The sequence below is a fragment of the Coffea eugenioides genome, chromosome 10 (genome assembly GCF_003713205.1).
Source record: "Coffea eugenioides isolate CCC68of chromosome 10, Ceug_1.0, whole genome shotgun sequence".
In the NCBI taxonomy this organism is placed as follows: domain Eukaryota; kingdom Viridiplantae; phylum Streptophyta; class Magnoliopsida; order Gentianales; family Rubiaceae; genus Coffea; species Coffea eugenioides.
The window spans coordinates 33,469,582-33,491,847 of NC_040044.1; the positions used below are offsets into that span (position 1 = coordinate 33,469,582).

The following is a 22,266-nucleotide window of genomic DNA, read 5'->3' on the forward strand; positions in this document are numbered from 1 at the left end:
TAAAATATTTGATATATTGTACGAATAAGATATTTTTTGAGTTATAATGTATTACTGTAATATTGTATTTGAAAATCTTGTTTTTGAAAAAATGATCAATCCAAATATTTGAAAAATTAGTTTTTAAAAAATTGAAGGATTCTTTCACTTTATTTACATACATTGATTTGACTTACCTGAATTATCAATATATTTTTTAATCATTTTTTTATTTCACATACGTCACATTAAAAAGAAGTGATACAATATTTTTTTATAAAATTATCTCAAATAATTTACTATCCAGCCATACATGCGTATGCAAACCGTATGCATTTCCGTAAAGACATGAACAACACAAACTTACAAGAAACCGAGAGATGTAACGCGTTCGTTTGACAAATGAATGATCAAATATTCAGCAACTTCCATCTTCAGCCAATCAAGGATTTGTCTAGGTTTTCAGCTAATCAATGTATACCCCACTCGTTTCCAAGTTGATACTTGAGTTCCTCGAGTTGATTTTCGGGCAGAATCAAATTTATTACCCTTCCCCCTTCATCTTCGCCACTCTCAGTCCCAGGAGGAGGTCCCGGCAGCACCAAAACTGCACCTTCATCACCAACCCCACTTACAGAATAACTTGCAAAAACTGGTTGATGATGGCCGCCCATTTTCAGCGCGTAAATATTCATCTTCTCCAAATTTACAAAGGTGAGACGGGCGCCGTATAAAATAAAGTCACGAGACTCTCCATCATCACTGCCCTTCTGATCCATCACTCGTTCAACTAAATGGGTCTCGTCCTCCTGTGTCTGAGCAATCAGCCTGGCCAATTCTGCTAAATCAGCCTGTGCAGGTGGAGCCTCAGCCGCTTCAATTGTGCTAATGATGACTCGAGAATTGCTCGGCAGTTCATTTTCCTTATCCCAAGTGCCAGAGATTAATGTCACAATCTTAGGCTCTTCTGCTTTGCCACTTGTCTTGGCCAAAGACTTCCATATCATTGCTGAGATAACTTCAAAGGGCTTCACCAGTTTAGCTTCTTCGGTCAAACGGTTCAACTGTTTTGGAGTTACGTGGAAGGAGTGGGTTCTCATTTTTCTGTGATTGGAAAGGAGCCAATGGCCACCATCTGGGTCCAGTAGTACCCTCTGGATAGAAAGTGGTACCTTGGCAAGTGGGGAGGGGAACTTTTTTTGGTTTTTGGGGTTGTAGGTGTCAAGATGATGAGGTGGCACTTGACCTGTCAAGATTTGGCCCCACATATTGATGAAGTGTGAAGCTGAGAATGCATCTCCCACAACATGAGCCCAACTTAGTCCAATTGAGATTCCTCCACATTTGAACCATGTGAACTGAGCACAAATCAAGATGGCACATTACATTAAAGAGAAAAAAAGAGAGAAAGTTTATGTTTTCCAATGGATTTCTGCCTTAATTTAAAGTTTAACTTAATAATGCTGTGCAATTTGGACAAAAATGCACAAGTCGCCAATGTTCTTGGAACCGTGCTATTGAGTTGAGAGGATGTGGACACAACGTTTGATTCATAAAACTAATTTCAGACAGCTCCCCCAAATTGTAGGAACTGATTTTTACTTTATCCTTTTTAATTTGTTTTGGGAAACAAAATTGTGGATTCACTAACAATTGGTCAAAGGTCATGATTGCCTTCATTTCTGTCAAATGAAAACTTATTATTTATAAAATATTTCTGTTACTTGAAAGTGCATATATATCAAACTCAAACTACGGGCCTGTTTGGCAAGCATCCAGTTTGTTCGTTATAAGTTTTTTAACAACTTTAGTTACAATAATTTTAAAAAAAATTTCAAAATTTTACACATTTTAAAAATTTTTCTTACAATCTCTACAGTAAACTACAGTAAAATTTCATACAAACATAAAAAAAAAATCATTTGTCAAATGAGGCCCGCGTACTAGTATAAAAGGGTGCTTCCCAAAAAAAAAAAAGAACTACTATGAATAGGGGGCTTCGTGATATATATGTATAATGTATGTATGTATACACACATTTACTACTACTACATGGAAAATTTTTCTCTGTGTTTCCAACACAGAAAAAGGGAAAAGTTCTATAAGTGGTGGTGTCTGCTAGCAAGCTGTATGTGAATACACCCAACATAGACAAAGAATGTGAGAAGTTGTAACTTGTACGTAATATGCTAACCAATTTTGCCTTTTGAGACAGGTGGATGGGTAGTTGGTCATCGTGCATGAGCTCTGTTAAGCGGTAAGTTGAAGACTTGAAGAAAGAAAGGGTAGTTAATGAGTCGGCGTGCATTAAAACTTCAGTCTTTCTCCAAGAAATTAAACTAAGTACCTCACGTCTCTTTTCAATTTATTGGCCACCTCGTTACGATTACTAATTTACTAGACAAAGTTGCATCTCTGGATGGAAGATCTCCTATTGACTTTATTGGCATCCCATCCCCTATTGACTTTTACATTTCAAGCAGTATCATTTAGATTCTGCTTTGTACTCCAAACTCTCTACTTTTGTGCATAGGATGGCTGGCTGGCTATATACATGTCAATCGGGCCTAATGAGCTGGGCTTTCGTAAGTTTAAGTTCAGCTTATTTAATTTGAAATATTTTCATATTTCGGCTATGAGTTTCGGGTTCATAAATGTGAAACTCATACTTAACTCACATAATATTTGGATAGTGAGCCGTAATCGGGTTTGGCACAAACTCACTTATTATTCCTTAATTTTCTTAATATAATCATTATAACTATTAAGTTGTAAAACTAATTTAACATTTACAAGTCTATAATATTAAAACTAAACATGAACAAATAATAGTTCTTAAAAAGTATATAAACCAAAAAATTTTCAACAATATTTATATTTAATTCGTTCAAAATGCATGAAAGATAGCAATAAAACATGCGAACATAAACCAATATATCTTTAAAAGTTGAAACTTTTTTTTTTTTTATAATCTTGTGATTTGAATCCAAACATGCATGATGATTTGTGTTTCTAGACCAAAAAGAAATCAATCAATATTATGCCAATACAAAAATTTACTCAACCAATAAAAAAAGTTAGAGATTCAGTTATGCATTACTAATATTGGCTCTCAAGAAATCTCATGGAAGAGTCTTTAGATGTATTTTCGTATTTTGTAATTTATATATATTTAGTATTTAATAATAATATATTTGGATATATAATTATACATAATATCAAAATATAAATATTATATATATAGGTAATTAAAGGGTCGGGCTTATATTGGTTTTGAGCTTAATAGGGCACAAATTCAGCTTATATTTAATTCGAGCATACTTTTTAGGTTCAAACTCAGATCGACTCACTAAAAAGTCGGGTTCATCGGACTTTTTTTGTCGGGTCGAACGAAGTCGAGTTCGAGCTGGCCCAGACCCATTGACGGTCCTAGCTGGCTGCATATGGTGGAATTTTTACAGGTTTATTGTGTTGGTTTGATTGGTTCTGATCTTTTCTTGTATTGGATGGATGAGGGGTACCGTCCAGTCGTATATTGCTTCATTTCCGAAAGAAACCATTAAACAAAAAAAAAAAAAAAAAGAAAAACACAAACTTTTGTATATCAATTATTGAGGATGTGATTGATGTAGCTTGATAACCACAATGGGACATGGAATTTAATTAGGGACCAAATTAAATTAAACTCCTCCCTGCCCCCCAACAGCAACTTGCCATTCGATTGATGTTCATATAATTCTAGTATTCTAACATAGCTAGTCATTTTGTGATTGGTTCCTGCTTGGCAACGTTGCCTGCTGTATTTTTCTTCAGGACAAATGGCAGTCTGCTATCTTCAAGAGCAATCTAGGTTAAATAAATGAAGTATAAGACACCATCTAATTCCCATCAGATTTCCAGATTAATTTGTCCACTTACTTCCTGGTTTTATGCTAATCTACTAGCAGTAGTATAATTCTATCTTGAAAGGGAAGCCAGAGGGAAAGATGAACTAAAGATTGTGTAGGTCAATATCTCATTCCGTAGCTAGCATTATAAATCAATTGTGTTTCTAAAGATAAAACAACACTAAAGATTGCACCAATACATCAAATGCTCATGATATATGTATGTATGTATGTATGTGTACACACACGAAGATGCATCACAAAATACCAGTATTAGTTTAAGGTCGTACTAATACCGATAATCAACCCCAGAAGGATAAAAAATAATTATATATTATCCAAATTCTTGAGGCTAGGACCATATTTGATGAATCCTGGTCCGTGAAGTTAAAACTTGAACAAGGTGGTACTTTACAGCCAAATTATAGCACATCAATAATACCCTCAAGGTTCATTTGCTATTTTATCTCAAGAACTTAAATGCACCATACATATGGTTGCAGTTTATTTTTTGGGTCAACGTGTATTACATCTAGTATTTTTTTTCCATAGACAGAATAAACACACGCACACTTAATTTAATACGAACGCAGAGGTAACACCGAACACACCGTCCAAACGAACAATCTAAATGAGACCCACAGAGAAACATTCGTCCAGCCAATTGGTGTGTATTACATCTAGTATGCAAGCCAACAACCATACACTTGCGAAGTTTCTTTGTGGTTTCGCAGAATTTACCTTTTTTTTTTTTTTTTTTGGGTTCAAGGCAAACTCTGGGCCTTACAAAGAGAGGTCACTTGATTACAAGGATGTCAAGGTCACTTAATTAAATATCCTTACCAGTTGACCTGGTTTTTGGAGACAATTTTTTTTAAAAAAAAAAATTTGGAAAAATAAGTACTCGCAATAGCTGACCAAAATGAACAGTCTTAGTAATTTTGTCAATAGATTATTTAAGTTTTGAAGATTTTAATGCATAATCCTGGTACAAATGAAGTATGCACTTCCAAAATAAGAAGAAGAAGAAGAAGGAGGAGAAAGGAGAAGTGAGTTGGTACTAATTACCTGGACAAAAACAAGAGGAGTGAATCCGGCATCAGGAGCAAGGAACTGGCTGTAAATTAGCTGATCGTTAAGAGAATCATCGTTGAAAGCCAGCCATTCATCCAAAGTTTTACTGCACTTTGCCTCGGCAATACGAACACCACTATCATTGCATTTGATGAATGGTCTTCCATCTTCGGACTTTCTAACTCTCCCCGATAAAGTGGAGTAGAGGGCTAAGCATTCAAACATTGGTTTTTTCAGGTCATTTATGGTTAACCCTCGTGCTGCTCCGCTTCTAAAGAAGTATATTCCCTTGACATAATGCAGCTTCAGCATCAAGTCCATGTTGCTGAGTTCATGGACCTTATCCTCTCCGGTGATGCTCGCCGGGACCACCGACGACAGCCTTACGTCGTAAACGGCGGCGTTTTCGCCCGCTGTCGATACCATATCTTGATATATGATCAGACAAGGAAGTGCAGAGAAGATGAGATCTTAAAGGAAAAAGGAAATTGGTGCCAAGCTAGCTAGAAATGGACTAAAGGAGAAGTGTAGACTTTTCATTTAGAAAAGAATGTGATTTGATTATATGAAGGGGAAGAGGGGCACTATAAATAAATATGAAGGGGTAGAGGGGTACTCTTTTATCTTTGTGTTTGGACCATTTATTTAATTTAATAAGTTTACTAATGGAGGGGGGAATTGACGCACAAAGACTACACGGTTAGGCGTCAAGGATCAATCAGATCTGATGGGAGTTGAAAGTTGTGGCATCTTGCAAATTAATACTTATTAGATTCAATTTTGGAGTTGGATATTATTGGCTATAAAACTTGGACTACATATTCCTTTTCTCGAGGGTCTTCTTCAAACGAATTGCCCACAACCACCCGATAGTCTTGTTTATCTGGCAATTTAAGGGCCAACAAGAGGCAAAATTTTATGAAAGCTGATTTAGTGCTTTGTTTTAGAGAGAATTGTAGTTTTGGTCTTAAATGCTTTGGGTTTAACTGTTTTTAGTCCCTAAAGTTTGGATGAAAGCAAATAGAGTTCTATATTTTTATGCACATTTAGTCCTAATGACTGATTTTGACCAATTACTATCGGAATCTGGTCATGTGCCAGCAACTAATTTTTGGAAATAACTAATTATAATAAAAAAATAACTAATTACTCATATGCTAGTAACGCGAATAATTAGTTTTTTACCTATTTTTTCTATCAACTAAATTTTTGTATTTCTAAACTAAAGACTAGAGCTGAATCGAGTAGAATACTTTGTGTTTAGACTCTATTCATATATTATATGAATATACGAACAGGGTTTGAGTTCGACTCGAATATCAAAAGAACTATAAGTATTGCTTGAATTCAATTCGTTTATTCGTATAAGTATTCGAGTTCAAATTCGAGCTCGCCTTGTTAAACTAAAAGAGCCGAATTTGAGCTCAAACTCGAGTTCAAATTAGAGTATGGAGATGATTTAATTATATTTGAATAAAAAATACATTATTTAGAATGAGTTTGATTGTAGTATTTCTTGGTTTTTAAAAAAAATAATAGTTTTTGTATAATTAATTTTTTTTAGTAAAATACGATATATATTTAATAATATTAAATATTTTTATTTTTATTTTTATAATTATATATGTATTCATGAACTTTTAGAATAGTTTGCGAACGGGTTCACGTTCGGCTCAATTATTAAATGAGCCTAATGTTGTGTTCGAATTTGATTTTTTTAATAAACCAGTAAACTTTTTTTTGAACTCGAACGAATCGAACACGAACGTGTTCGTTCGTGAAGTGCTCGATTCATTAGAAGCTCTACTAGAAACTAATGACTCAGGTGATTGGCTTGAGAGTAATTAGTCATATTTTACTACAAATTATGATCAACAATAGTTATTTCAAGTTTTTTTTTTTTTTAAATATATCAATTGCCATACGTGATTGCATGTGATCGGATTCTAATAGCAATCGGTGAAAATTAGTCAATAGGACTAAATGAGTTTAGAGATTGAATAACATTTGGGCCTAACATTTACTTTCTTTCAAACTTTATGGACTCGTGCTCTCAAATAATTGGGATCAACACTGTAATTCTCTTTTTATTTAACACTTCCGACCCATGCAGCTGCACCTGCATCTCTTGACGTCCGAAGTGCAAATAACTAAATAGTATTATATGAATGAATTCAGAGGGATGAGAGGACCAGTGAACAGCAAGCCGCAATAATTGCATTTTGAGTAAACTTGTGGAGTTACCTTAGATTCTGAGTGTGTGTGTTTATTATCTATTGTTGAAAACAAGCTGCAGTAATTAATTGGCACCTTAAGGTTTCAATTTGCCTATTTAGGTGCGTCGAAAAAATTTACATTAGTTAGTTAAGCCAATGTCCCAATAAAATCTCATGCATAAATGTCCACCCAGAAAAACGCAGCTCAATTTCTCCAAAAGTAAGGTGTTATACTTCTCTATTTCTAAAACAATTATTTGTTAGATTTACTGGTCATTGAGGTAAAATTCTTCTACAATGTGGGTGCTAGAAAATGAATAAATAAAATTATCAACCCAAACTGTCTTTTTATGGCATAATAAATCTCATGCAGATTATTAAAAAGAAAAAAAGACACTGTAAATGTTACCTACAAATAACTATATATGATGATTTTCTAGGAATCTACAGGACCAATTGATCTGTACACGAATGGTTGGGAAATAGTACACTATTTTTTAGTTAGGGCATGCAGATGCCGGTGGAAAGAGCTAACCTCCATCTAATGCATCAAACGTTCTTCAGATTTACTGGACTTTTCCATTGAATTTAAGATTGTGAAAATTACGGGAAACCTGTCCTTGTCAAACTCACGGGTACCTCACTACCTTGAAGAAATCAACATTTCTCGGCAGCAAACAGAGCCACACAAATCCCACATTACAACGGTGCCTTTGGATTCGAATTAACTATATATATATATATATGCAATGCCTGTGCCGTCCCAGACACTGGAACTAATTACGATGAATACTTTCTGATGACTTACTCACACTCGGTACTTAGCGGTCCATTATCCCTTAGTTTGACTAAGAATCCTGTTATGTGCTTAATTAATGAAAATGAGGCACGTTTTAAGAGTAGAAAATTAATGAAATTATAGGTGAAGAATATGTTACAGACGAAAAAAAAAAAGAAAAGAGGTTGGGGTTGATGGTTATCTTTAAAGAGGTAAATTCCAACGGCCATCTTTGGTAATTGATGATCAAAGGTTAGGGAAATCAGAACGTTAATTATGAAAGTTAACTATTCTCAGACATTAGCCTGTTTAAACATGCAAGCCCCACTTCACTGGACTCATGCGAGGCATATACCCTTGATGCTAGAATCTAGGGGTGGCAATCGGGTTTAAATCGGGTTGACGGGTCGGGTTGAGACTCGGGTATAACAGAAAATCCGTTGACTCGAATCTGACCCGCCAACCCGAAACAGGTCAAGATACTTTATCCGAACCCAAAAATTTCGGGTTGGCGGGTTGACTTGAAATGACTCGAAACTTAATCATAAACATATTTTCCAATATATTTTCAACTAATTTTTTTTTATCTTACATATATCACATCACAAAAAGTACTACAGTAATTATTTCAAATAATACTCCATCCAAACACTGCGATTAATATTATTTGAAATGAGAAAAATCTTCTTGCTTGCTTACCAAATTGGGTTCTGGCTTTAGTTAGGTTTAGATAAAAGAATGATTTGCCCACCAATCACCAACTGGAGAAATTAATACATAGTCGGGTTTGTTAATTTTAGAAAAAAACTTTTAAATGATTAAAAAGAAAAAAAACGAATTAACCAAAGTACTGCTAAAGAAGATTACTCTAAATTGATGATTGAAAAGGATTAAATCTTACGTAATTTCTAGACGATCAAGGCATGCACGTACTTGCACTAGAAAGTAGAAAACCTGAAACCTTTTAAGGCACGGTTGCGGACAGGATTATTTATTAATCAGCTAATAACTACCCATGCATGCTAACCAACGTTTATTTTATTTATGAGGACAGTTAATAGGTGTAACCTGACAGTTAATAAATAATAATTATCATATAAATTCGAGAAGAGGACTATGACCTCTTACTTACACGCCTCGCTCCTGAGGTGTTTCGTATTTGTGGGTTGGTGTCGCGCCCATTCCACGAATGTTTCGACATAGGTGCGAATAAGCACGTTCATCATATTAATTAAGATGCGAAGAAGAAGAGGGAAATCCAAGATCCACAGGTACGATGGCTAATTAGATTAGATTAGTGATGAATAATTCGTTAGAGTTTGGTATTGATGAAAAGTTACTGACGAGTAATTCAATAGGATTTAGTAAGAGAATTCTAAAATTTCCAATACCCAATATATATATATATATATATATATATGCAATACCATGTTGAAAAATGTGGGATACTTGTCTTTGTCATGTTTTATTATATATAAATGTGAGATAGTCGTTCGAATCTTCTTTTTTTTTGGAAGGTTGTTAAATTTACCCTTCATAAAATGTTGAGTTTTTCTACAACTCTACCCAAGTTTAAATTTAATATAACCTATTGATTTAACATGATATGCATTTATTTTTGTTTTTTTAAATGCTAATTTCTTTTTTTCTTAAACTATTTAGATTAACGAGTAGAATGTATCTAATGGATAATTCGAACCCGAAACGAGAAGATTTGGTGATAAGAGTTAAAATCCTTAGGGTTATCCGATTGGGTTTCGCAAAAGATTTAAATATGTGAATTAGGATTGCATAAGAGAGATTTTTGAGGGTATCCGATTCACTACTATCCCTTTTATTTATGAGAAAAAAAAGAGAAGAAGATCATGCCTTGCTGCTTTGCCATTAGATATATCAAATCATATCCAATTTTTGTTGACCTCTAAATTTACCCAAATAAGATTACAGCCTAGATGGGATCTTGGATTAGACCACCCAACCTAATCTAGGACCCATTCCCTTAAGGGCACCGTCAACAGAGCCCTGCATTTATTTATTTTGGTGCAAGGAAAATCCTATGCTTTATCAAAGGAAGGGAAAAAGGAGAGGATTAAAGGAGAGGATTTGAGAGATCCATCATTCAGCTATCATCACCCAAACAACATCGTTCCTACCGATTAGGTTACAACTTGGAAACAAAGTCCCGTTACTCGGGAGGATGTCCTCCTAATTTGCGGTTTCAATCATATATTACCAGTAGTATAATTAAGGTTTTTTATACCATCTGTTTATCAACAAAAAAAAAAAAAAAGTCGTATAACCATTGGTTTGGTGGTGACATTCATTCTTACACCGCAATATTGAAGTTAAGTTGTGCAAGATGTTGAAATGTGGTGTACGAATATCGTACCCTTTATTTATTGACAGCCTTTAAGAGCGTACAATTTGTGTATGAGGCTGTACGTGATGGGAACTAATGCGCATTGATTATAATTTGGGCCCAAGGCGGTGGGGGTCCCCTTCAAATCTAGGGCTTTGTTTGCGAGGGTGTCTAGGCCTAACTGGTCCCCAATCTCAGGAGGAATCCCAATTCCGGGACACTTGCTCTTGTTTACCACCGGAGTACCAGACCAGAGAATTAATGGTTGCTAATTACTTAGGAGGAACTTAACAGTAGTTGATACCCTTAGCAAGGAGAGGGGGCCAGTATAATTAGGCATGCTATACAATTGGCACTATAGTTGTACCTTTTTCACAAGGCATGGTACATTTAAAATTACGATTGTATTAAATTATTGAGTTGGTGTACAATAAAGAGACGTGCATATACACCGAATCATCGCCCCTCCTGGGCAGCTCATCTGGCAGCGCACGCCTCCTTAGGAGCGCTTGCCAGGGGTTCGAGTCGTGCAGGGTTACCGTGCTTGGGGGGATGGGGCCTCTCCTCCCGGGCCGCTGGGGATTAGTCGGGCCGCCTTCGGGTCTTGACCCGGACACCCCAGTGTCGAAAAAAAAAAAAAAAAAAAAATATACACCGAATCATCTAAAATGTACAACAATCGCATGCTTGATGCTTGTAGGAATATCCCAATTGTATTGAACCCTTTTAATTTTTGGTCTTGTGAATTGAGAAAACAATTTTGAAAAAGCTATCTTACATTGGGATTGTCTTATAGTTATACTGGTCGAATTGTTCAAGAAGGCCTAATCTTTTTTTTTTTTTTTTGTTCAGAGACGATAGCAAATATATAATCTATTCTATCTTAGATTAAAGGGGAGGCGGAGTCAAAAGAGACTTGTGTTAAGGGTTCGTAGATACATAGATTTTACTAGATCAAAGAGGTGCTTTAGCACCATTCTTAAATTTTTTTCGCTACAGATGAAATTTGAACCCCCACTTACAGCTCAAAGTGGGACTTAAGACCCTTCTTGACCAAGGTCAGTGGTTGAATTGTTCAAGGCCTAATCAGGACACCAAAAGAAAAGAACAAAAAAAAAAAAAAGAAATCAGACGGGAGGGAGGCGAAAAAAAGTAAGTCCGTGGGAGGGTGAAAGTAAACCACGCCAAGGCTAGCTAAAACCCCAAAACCCAATGCATCCAGCTATCCCTCCATACGATGCATACATAGAGGGCTCAGCCTCAGAGGACTGAGGAGTGAGGGGCTTTTCGTTTACTGCACCGTAGTAGTTAGAAAACGGAGCCTCTTTTTGTCATCATTCATCATCATCGTCATCAGCAGCTATTCATTCATTCTGAGCTCACGCCAAGCATTCTATAGTCTAAACAAACAAATGCAATCAATGCCACTCTTTCTTTACTCCCTAGAACAACTAGAACCCTTTTCTTTTTCTTGTTCCCTCCTCCTCCTCCCTGCCCCTCTCTCTTTTGTGCTTCTAGTCTAGAGGTATACAAAGTTCCTAACTTCATATGCGATTTTTTATTTATCATGTTGTAATTTTGATATCTACATTGTCGGGTTTATCTTTTTTCTTTTTTTGAATGCAGTATACGACCAATGAGGAAACCAGAGAGTAAAAGGGTCGATTCTATGGCATCGGGTAACTCCTATGACCTTTTTCCTTTTCTGGGTTTTGCCTATATTTGATACAACAAGTCTTAGTTTTCTTGCTGTTGCTTTTTCCGATTGTACGGTTTGGCGTTTGATCGTTTGTCTTTTTGGCTTCTATAATTCCATGGTGCATTTAGTGCTTTTCTTAGAGACAATGCAGGTCATAGGGTGACTAGTTATATGCATTAGTTTGTTGACAGTCTTTTTTGTTTCTTGGGAAAATAATTTTTAGGAAAATGTTTCACAAGATAATTGGGGTGACAAAACGAGATGAATACATCTTTGGACCTCAAGGTTGCTGAACCCTTTTTTTTTTTCTTCTTTTTCCCTCTTTCCTTTTCTTTTTTGGGGGCAGCTTTAAGCAGGCGTTGTTCAATCCCTATATTTGGGAAGTAATTAAATTTTTTTTTTTGATGATCTAGAGGCCATGCATTTTTCTTTTTGGCTCGTTTTGCTCAATTTTCAGCTTCCATTTTTTTTCTTGACAAACAAAGGTTTTCGCCAGAATCTTTTAGTTTCAGACTTTTGTTTATAAACCGTCTCTATTCATGCTACATTTGCTTCACTACATGCATGTGCATTCTGCTTGAATGCATGCATGTAGATTTTATTCCCTTCTAATGACATGGTGATTAGATTTATTATCAGAAGTGGTAAAAGCCTTCTTTAGTACCCCATTTGTTTTTCCTTTTATTTTAAATGAAAATTATGTAGGCTAAATAGTTAAAGACCTGGGGGTCAATGAAGTGCACAATAGAGGTATGATTATTTGGAATTTGGAATAGGTGGACATGATCCTAAGACACAATCTTCACATCTCTCATGGTGTTATTAAGAAGATATTAGCAGCTGGATTGCAAAATGCAATAATGACGGTCACTCTTAATTGTTTCTGTCGCCTTCTATATAATTTGGGCTCATGCATCTAAAGATGAGGCTTAGTTATTTTAGGAAAAAGAACAGAAGAAAGAATGAAGCAACACCTTGCCTCGGCGTAAGATCTTGATATAGAAGTATAACTTTCTTAAGATCTGGGACTTGATAGCATGTGGAGATCCATTGAGGTATTGATCTTCCAGAGGATAATCTTAAATCAAATTGGTCAGATCAACAAGGCTTCGCAAGCCTGATATAGCAAAAACTTTTGTGCTGCAATAATATGACCTGAACGACAATCTTGGCTTTCTTTTCAATACTGGATAATAGGACTTTATTAGATCATCTCATTCTGGTTACTGATCCTTGCTTCTCTTTCTCAGTTTGCCAGCTTTTTCAGTTGAAACTTTATTTCATTTATGGAATTGAAGTCATAGCTGGGTAAATTTGGTGTTCATCTTGTTTTATTTGTAAAACTGCTTTTCTCATCTCCAGGTTTTGTATGTCGCTCTGAAAAGACTTCTTGGTCAAGCTTGGAAGAGAAGAGGCAATTAGTCCACGAAATTGCTCAGTGCTTAGACGATGCTCCAGCAGTCCTGAACTCATTTACACGGAAAGAACTTCTTGAAATAATATGTGCTGAAGTAGGCAAAGAGTGCAAGTGCTCTGGATTCACAAAGCCTAAAATGATAGAGTACCTTTTAGAGTTGGTAACCAGGAAGTGCAACAAGGAAACCATTAAAAACTTGGCTCCTCCTTCCCCCTCACAAGATGAAAAGAAATTCAATAAGCAACGGAAGAACAAATATCTATCCCAACTAACCACTGAATCTGATCAATCTTACGCGGAAATCATGGTCGAAGACCAAAAATTACTACTATGTGGCAACCTTGCATGCAGAGCTGCTCTGAGCACAGATGATGCATTTTGCAAAAGATGTTCTTGCTGTATATGTCACCAATATGATGAAAACAAGGATCCTAGTCTGTGGTTAACCTGTGATTATAATTACCCTGAGGAAGGTGAACTTTGTGGAATATCATGCCATCTGAAATGTGTCCTTGAGCATGAGCCTATGGGGATGAAGAATCAAGATTCTTCTGCAAATCTAGATGGGTATTTCTGCTGTGTTTCTTGTCGAAAATCTAATGAAGTGATGAGGTAAATAATGTTTCTAGAACTTATATACCTTTATTTGAGAATGTAATGACCATTGAGCAGGCTCAAAGCAGTACTTGAACGGTGAAGCAAGTCCTTGGGGACTTAGATGACCTATCTGAACCAATATTTTCTATGTGTTTAGAGTTGGTATAGCAATAGCATTTATTTCAATTGTACCTTGCATGTGCAGCATGATCCGAGTTCAAGCCCTTAAACTATTTTCCTTCAATTTTGATCATTGAAAGTAACAAGGATAGAAAATCAGACCTGATATAGTACCGAAATGAAACAATTTTGTTACCAAAATTACCTAATTTTGCCTGTTGGTAACTTAAGTAAGATTGCAATCCTGTGCTTTGTTCTAGTCATTAGAATGCGAGTGTCAGCATCAAAAGCAGGAAGACTGCCATTACTCTTTCATGGGTGATAACTTTGTTGAAAGTGCTTGACGCATGCTGTCACACTCTCAACTCAACTTAATCAGTGCTAAACACTTTCAGAACCTGGAGAAAACAATTGGTTGTAGCCAAAGAGGCAAGGAGAGTGGATGTCCTCTGTCTACGGCTCTCCCTAAGCTATAAGATTCTGGTAGGAACCAACAAGTACAAGGAACTACTGAAAATCGTTGAATCTGCTGTGACAGTCCTGGAAAATGAAGTCGGGCCTCTACATCGGGCATCAGCAACTATGGACCGGAGAATTGTTAATAGACTCTCTTGTGGTGCTCAAGTTCAGAAGTTGTGTGCCTCTGCAGTAGAAGCTTTTGATCGCATGATGGCCAGCAAATGCTTTGATCATGTAAATGAGATGGAATCACCAGGTATTGTCCCCAACTTCATATTAATATTTCTTGTGACGAACTCCACCTTGAGCCTTTAGCATACAGAGTATAGGTTGAAGGGACTTGATTCCTGTATGTTTACCTAGATAACAATGCATACATTTGACGTCTCATGTCTTGTACATAATAATACTGACAGCAATCAAAATACACTTTGAAGCATCCTCTCCAGCAAAAGTAACCATTGTCTTGGAGTATGAAGATTGTATCTTGAAGGATATTCTAGGCTGCAGGCTTTGGTATCGAAGATATGACAGGGATTATCCACAGGAACCAACTTATGCTGTATTAGCGCCAGTGGAGAGACTTGAATTGTATGACCTAGATCCTTCAACCCAATATTTCTGCAAGATTTCAGTCGATGGTGAAACTAGAACCCCTCTGGGAGTTTGTGAAGCTAACTGGATAACACCTGCACAAGCGGCAGGAGAACACACTAACGAACATAACTCCCAGATGCGGACAGAGTCAATGAATTCCAGTGACGGCAAAGTTGCTTTAAGTGATGATCACTCGAAGGAACTGTCGTTTAGTGAGTACGGAAACAAGAGTGATGGGTCTCCTACATTACCTTCTCCCATGAAGAATGTCTCTCTAGCAAGTCCCAGCTCAAATGCTCCATCAACGCCTTGTAAATCTGATGGAACTACGGGGATGCCACAGCTGGTTAGCAAGAGGCAGGTGAAGGAAACTGACTATGAGTATGCAGTAAGGGTTATCAGAAAATTGGAGCACGAAGGGCACCTAGGATCAGATTTCAGGGTGAAGTTTCTCGCCTGGTTTAGCTTGAAAGCCACAGTGCAAGAGAAAAGGGTAGTCAGCGTTTTCGTGGACACCTTTGTCGATGATCCTTCAAGCTTGGCCGGGCAGCTACTTGATACCTTCGAAGATGAGATTTGCAGTGAGGAGAAATTGGCTTCTTCACACAGATTCTGCACTAGATTGTGGCATTAGCTTCATTTTTATTTTTTTTTGTGGAAAGAAAGAGTGGTAGTTGTTGTTGCATAGGTCCTTTTGAACCTGTACAAGACAATCTTTTGCAATTTTGGGCTCGGAGAATTGCTGGTTGTTTCCTTGCTAACTTGTAATTTTGATATCTCTCAGTCAAATAGAAAGAAGAAAGTGCCCTCAAACTTCGAAGTTTGTACAATTGTTCATAGCCTCATGTAATGTAATACATCTTGCGTGCAGGCTGCAGAAACTAATTTACTTCCCAAGAAAAACAGCAAAACATGATGCTAGAGGAAGGTCATTAATTTAGAGTCTTTAGTTTAGTTTTCTAACTCTCTCTTTTCCTTTTTGGTCCAAAACAAGAAATGGAAAAAAAGGGTTCTATACTCAAAAAATTGTTAGTACTATGGACAAAAGGCAATTTGTTACAAATAGATCAAAAAGTTCCTGCACCGGTCAAACCTCGGCCATTTTAATAAGTTAAAAAGCCATTGATGAATAATAGAGTCAAAATATTTGATTGGGCTTAGGCAAAATATTAATTTTGAAGTTTGGGTTGGATTAATCGGATTTCGGCTTCTGGTTGGGTTGGGAGAAAAAATCCAGTTCTTTCTTAGACGGGTTGAATTTCTAGGGTCTATTGCACAAACCCCATTGAACTATTAGGGAAGTTACACTCCTCCCCCCCCCCCCTCCTCTCTCATTTAATATATTACCTTTTGCGCTATATTTATTGGATTAATCTTTTACATTAACAGAATATACACTATTAGCATTGGATGAATGATATGTATACAAAATTTAAATTTAAAATTCAACTTTTACACATATATTATGGATTTAACGTTGATAGTGTATACACTGTCAGTGTATATAAAATTTGCTCTTATTTATTTTTTTTTTGCAAAGGAATTCCACCAAAACTAGGATCATCCTCATTGTAGGTGGAAGCTTTATTCTACTTAATAGTACAAAGTTGAATCTTACCTCTGTATAATATGCCTACCACTCATTCAAGTACCCATGACAAATGCATATATCCTATGAAACTATAGAGAGTACAATCTCAAGGCTAATAAACTTAGGGAAAGCACCTAACTTTAGATTTCTTTTAGAGCCAACTCCAATACTAGATTTTCAATAGCTCCAACTCTCTATTCAAGAGACTTTCATTCTTAGTACAAATCATATTCCTTTCCCAACTTGACATGTCATATATCAAACAATAGAACCAAACGAAATTCCCATAAAGTTTAAGTTTTTTTCCTTCCTCTCCTCAATACTAATTTTGGATTGCATTGCGCCCTGTTTTTGGAAAGAAAGTGAAATCCATGGATTAAAGCAATGTAAATGAGATTAAGCCAATGGGAAATAAGAACAATTTTAGATCCTAGATTTGATTTAGTTGATCATAGTGCTCAAATAACGTTTTCAATGGAGCTTTACAAAATTTTCCACAAATCATACGCATTTACTCGAATGAAATATAAATAAATATCTATATCATATATAAAGGAAGAAAGGATTTTCGGTATAAACAAAATTTTGTCACTTTATATTCTTTTTAAATTCATCTTGATAAGCGCCCACGACCAATGTGTCATCCTACTAAGTAACATATTTTTTATTATTTTATTTTTCAACTTATTTAATAAATCTTAGTTCTTATCAGCAACTATCAATTATGGTTATGGATTACTACCAAATAACTATCCATTTATACTTTTTTCTTTTGATGAATTTTTTTGCATATTTATTGTCACAATATAAAGCCAATTTTTCCGAAAATGATCTTAACAAATATACTCAACAAATTTTATAAATAATTTTTTTCATTACTTGCACACAAATTGGCGGGTGTCTTGAACACTAGTATAAATAATTTTTTTTTCGCAACCTCAGAAATAATTGCTATAAAAACTTGACGCGGTAAATAGAAGTTCAAAGAATCATAAGGACTAAGATGGTAAATTTGCTAACCAAAATAACGAGAAAACACCACTTGTAAATATGATATTCTGACAAAAACCGAAAGTACAAGAAACCTACTGATCACTTAAAACTCGAACAAGTAAAAACAGCAAACCCTTCTTCCCACCGAACCCAGAAAGAAGGAGAATCGAGCGATTACTCGTCGTTTGTTCTCTGATTCTTTCTATTCATCAGCAACACTCCACCAAATGCCCACCACCGACGCCTTCCAAGGTATTTTGCTGATAATATCACCATTTTTTTTTTCTTTTTGAGTGCTGCTAGTAATTTAGTTTTGGGGTGAAAGATTGAATGTCATCTGGGAAAAATTTATTTATTGGGATTGTTTGTTTTCCTTTTTTTCGTTTGGTTTTTTGTTTTTACGCTTGTCAGGTTTTTTTTTCCTCTTATATTATTGTTATTATATAGTAGAGTAGAGTAGTTCTTTAGCTGAGGATACCTTTTTCCACAGGAATAAAAAATATACAGTTTTTTATATAATGGGACTAGATTGAGAAAGAAACACAGAAAGATGAAAACTTTTATTTATTTAGGTTAAGTTCTTGGTGCAAATGGAAATTCTGTTTGCCTTTTTAGCAATGGGTGGACAGAATTATGCCTTTTTAACAATTTATGCAACTGAAAATGAAGCATATAGTTCTTCCATTAGTTTTGCTGGTTATACTTTATATAATCTTTTTGTCTTTTGTTTTTTGAAAACAAAAAATACAGTGCGCCTTTTCTCTGATCAATGCTGCTTAGTCTTTTGTTGAGGATAGTGTCTCCAATTCATTCATAGTATTCACAAATTTAGAACATACCTCGATCTGCCAGGCTAATTGCTACCTTAAATAATCAGGTGGTGGGTTTGTTGATGTAGGATGGTTGCAGTCCGAAGGGAGTTGGGTATTAGGCTTCATTATATTCTATGTAGAGGAAGTGCTAGTTTTCTTATCAATACCTAATAATTTCTTTTTACCTGCCAGTATGCTGAAACTGCTCATAGAAATTTCTCTTATTGGAATAGAGATTTCATGTCCATATATCACTCTGGGATATTACATACATTCACATAGTTATCAATGATTGCAGGTGTATCAAACTGTTACGTTTTCAAGAGCCGCTTGCAAGAATTCGCTCAGAAAGTAGGACTGCCTACGCCTGTTTATGACACTATAAAGGAAGGTCCTTCTCATGAACCTACATTTAGGTCAACAGTAATTGTAAATAACGTTAGATATGATTCTCTCCCCGGATTTTATAATCGGAAGGCTGCAGAGCAATCAGCAGCAGAAGTTGCTCTTTTGCAGCTCTCAAGTTCAGAAGCCAGGGTAGATTGCATTTCTCAACCAGTGGTAACGACCCCTACCTTCCATTGAGCAATCTTTTTTCTTCTTCTTCTTTAATCTATTGACTTTGGAGATATATGTATTCAATATGCACATATAGAAAAAATGTCTGTATACAGACATGGTATGACATGGAATATGGCATACACATACCTCCTCGATGGTGTTAATATGTTGTTATACCTTTCTTCACTCCTTTACCTCTTTATTAATATTTCCTTCCTCCTGGAAATTATTTTTCCATTTTTTGAGGGGTGGGGGACTGGGGATGTAGGGGGGAAAGGGGGAGGTGGGTAGCGTACGATGCCTTCTATGGTGTATTTTTTGTGATTTCTAGAGTTAATGCAAAGTGAAACATTTTAGTATTTCAGCAAGCACACAAACATTTTGCTATGGCATGGTGAGCAGGGTGCTATAAAAGTAACTTTGCTAATTTATCAAGGTTCTTTCTTGAGATTTTTAAGCTTTAGTATATATTTTTTATTTTTAGCTCGAAGGTTTTTGTTCTTAGTTGGACATATGAAGACCTATTAGCCTAGGCTGGCATAGGAGTCATTTTCACGTTATCAACAAGGATGAAACTAAAGGACCAAGTGCTTTTACTGAAGCTGCTCAATGAAGAAAATCTTTCTGCTGGGATAATTGTTTGACCTTTTCTGATAGCCAATGGGATGGGATACCCAATTGTTTATTCAAGTTGCAGTATCTGATCCTTAGCATTCTTTTCCCACTTTATGGTGGTTTCATGAATCGTATACCAGTTTTCAGTGATTTGCTATGAAATAGCAACTTGGATCATAGCTTCAAAAGAAGCAAACTTTCATGTAAATTACGAAGTAGTCCAATGTGCTAAGGGGGTTGCATGCTATTTATATTGACCTTATGGTCAAATGTTATTTAATACTCACTTTCATGGCTTCTTTCTAAGGGTAGCAGACAACAGTAAAGATGATGGTTCTGTAAGACACACACACACACACACTAACAACACCTCCTTTACGAAGTAATCCACATTGTCATTTAGTAATGATAGAGTGTGAAGTTAAGTTCGGTTTCTCAATTGCTTGGTGCATAGCTCTAAGTTCTTCAGAATGTTTCACATTGGCACTGAACTTGCTTAAGGAAATAGCAAGCCAAAGTAGTAATGTAGATTTACTTATTCTCTGAGTTATCTGGTATTCATGGTATCAGCCATCTTTCTTCTGCAAGTGTATCACCCTACTTCCTGTCTTCTAAAATCTGGTTTGTACAATCAATTTGAGATGGGATGACAGACTGGCATTAAACTGCAAAGTAGAATTGTTTATCTTGTAGTGTGTCATGGCTCTCTGTGTGAGGAAATTCGCATCGATGGTACTTGGAAAATGCACTTTTTTTTATATTGAACTTGAGCTGCCAAGGGGGAAGACTAAATGGCACAACAGTTTTTGTTGCACGTGTCTCTAACATTAATTATCTCAGATAACACTGTATTGAATCACTCGATTTTGGTTTTTGTTTCAGCATGAAACAGGTTTGTGCAAAAATTTATTGCAAGAATATGCTCAAAAGATGAATTATGCAATTCCAATGTACGAGTGTAGCAAGGATGAGACTCCTGGCAGAGCGCCCTTGTTTTCATGTACTGTTGATATTGGAGGAATCAAATACATTGGAGCAGCAGCAAGAACAAAGAAAGAAGCAGAAATCAAAGCTGCCCGAACTGCTTTGCTAGCCATCCAGGCTAATGCGTCTGGTTCTGATTTTAATGGCAGCTCGATACATACTGTTGTTCCACATAAGAAGAAAATGGCAGATTTGGGAATCAATTCCCAGGAGACTCCAGCTGCACTAAAACCGAAGAAAAGGCGTTTCAAAAAGAAATCCAAGAAGAAGAAGCATGCTACAGGTGAAGGTAACCCTGTCCCAAACCAGAGCATAGCCAGCTCGGTGGTTCATACGGATGATCAGCTGGGACAGGGTAGAGCTGATTCTACTGTCAGCAAAGTGGCTGACTTTGGAGTTTCAACAGATGAAGCATGTTACAGTGAAGTTGTGGGAACTGCTTCAGTCCCTCACGCAAATGGGGATTCTAAACCAGAATTTAATCTTCTCAACGATGGAGATGGTTTGAATGGCTTGGTTAAGGAAGCAAATGAAACTTCTGAAATTGTGCAGTTGAATTCAACCAGTAAATAGCTGTGTGTAGGCTTGGAACCAGCTTGAAGCATCAGATTTTCGCTTTAGGGATATGTGGAATCATGGAGGAGACATGCAAGCGAGTATTCTTCTTGGATTGTTGTTTGAGCTTGATAATAACATATGACAAGGGGATAGGGAAGTGAAGATTTATGGTTCCATTTTGGGGTTCATGAATTTAGTGAACCTTGGTTTAAATAGTTAGGCTCGCCTTGATGAATTGTCAGATAAACATCATTATTGTGAGAATTGTACCTTTACATGAAAACATCCTTTTGAGTCCTGGATGAAGTGATGAATGAAGTAATGACACTCAGACTTTCGTATCTTTAAGTATTCTATCGTTCTTCCTTCGGGAGCTTCTCTTCCTTCACAATATCAGTATCTATCAGAATGAAGACTAATTATCGTGCAAGTTTTGCTTACATAATATTCGAACTGTTGAAAATATTGTGTAGGCCAGAAAAAATATTTAAACAACGTTTTATAGTATTTGAGCAAATTTTCTAAATAGTCCTTCAGCTTTTTAATCAATCCATGTTTGGTCCTCGATTTTAAAAGTGGAACAGATTGGTCCTTCAATAAAAATTTTTTGAACCAAATTGGTTTCTATATGGGGGAGCAGTCAAGGAAAAAATTGGACCAAAGTGGTGATGAGATTTGAATTTTCTTGGCTATTAGTCACATAAGGACGAATTTGGCCCAAAAAATTTTATTGAATGATTATTATGTCCTATTCTTAAAATTGAGGAGTAAACGTGAATTAATAAAAAGGTTGAAGGCCTATTTTGGGAATTTGATCTACTTGTGTTTTGTTTTCTTGCCAAAGTTGAGTCTTACAATTTTTTTTTGAACTTTTACTTGTAAAAACATTAGAAGAAATGAGAAAAACTAGTACTTGCAACATTTTACATTGTTGTTTTTTTATCTGAAGGACGTAATTGAACGGAGCTAC

The 22,266-nt window shown here is 36.0% G+C and overlaps 3 protein-coding genes across 3 annotated transcripts; 2 read left to right on the forward strand and 1 right to left on the reverse strand.

Annotated features, from left to right (window-relative positions):
• Positions 1 to 222: 222 nt before the first annotated feature.
• LOC113748796 (protein ECERIFERUM 2-like) lies at positions 223 to 5,515 on the reverse strand. Its single transcript, XM_027292345.1, has 2 exons — positions 4,935 to 5,515; positions 223 to 1,337 (listed from the first exon to the last, which is right to left on the reverse strand). Exons 1-2 carry the CDS (start codon positions 5,364 to 5,366, stop codon positions 450 to 452), a joined length of 1,320 nt encoding a protein of 439 aa, XP_027148146.1. The 5' UTR covers positions 5,367 to 5,515; the 3' UTR covers positions 223 to 449.
• Positions 5,516 to 11,610: 6,095 nt separating this feature from the next.
• LOC113749874 (VIN3-like protein 2) lies at positions 11,611 to 15,997 on the forward strand. Its single transcript, XM_027293747.1, has 5 exons — positions 11,611 to 11,818; positions 11,920 to 11,972; positions 13,355 to 14,021; positions 14,522 to 14,841; positions 15,002 to 15,997. Exons 2-5 carry the CDS (start codon positions 11,930 to 11,932, stop codon positions 15,814 to 15,816), a joined length of 1,845 nt encoding a protein of 614 aa, XP_027149548.1. The 5' UTR covers positions 11,611 to 11,818; positions 11,920 to 11,929; the 3' UTR covers positions 15,817 to 15,997.
• Positions 15,998 to 17,864: 1,867 nt separating this feature from the next.
• Positions 17,865 to 21,637, forward strand: LOC113749128 (double-stranded RNA-binding protein 1-like). The gene is made up of 3 exons (XM_027292795.1): positions 17,865 to 18,018; positions 18,877 to 19,139; positions 20,637 to 21,637. The coding sequence occupies exons 1-3, from the start codon at positions 17,994 to 17,996 to the stop codon at positions 21,309 to 21,311; spliced, it is 963 nt and encodes a 320-aa protein (XP_027148596.1). The 5' UTR covers positions 17,865 to 17,993; the 3' UTR covers positions 21,312 to 21,637.
• Positions 21,638 to 22,266: the final 629 nt, after the last annotated feature.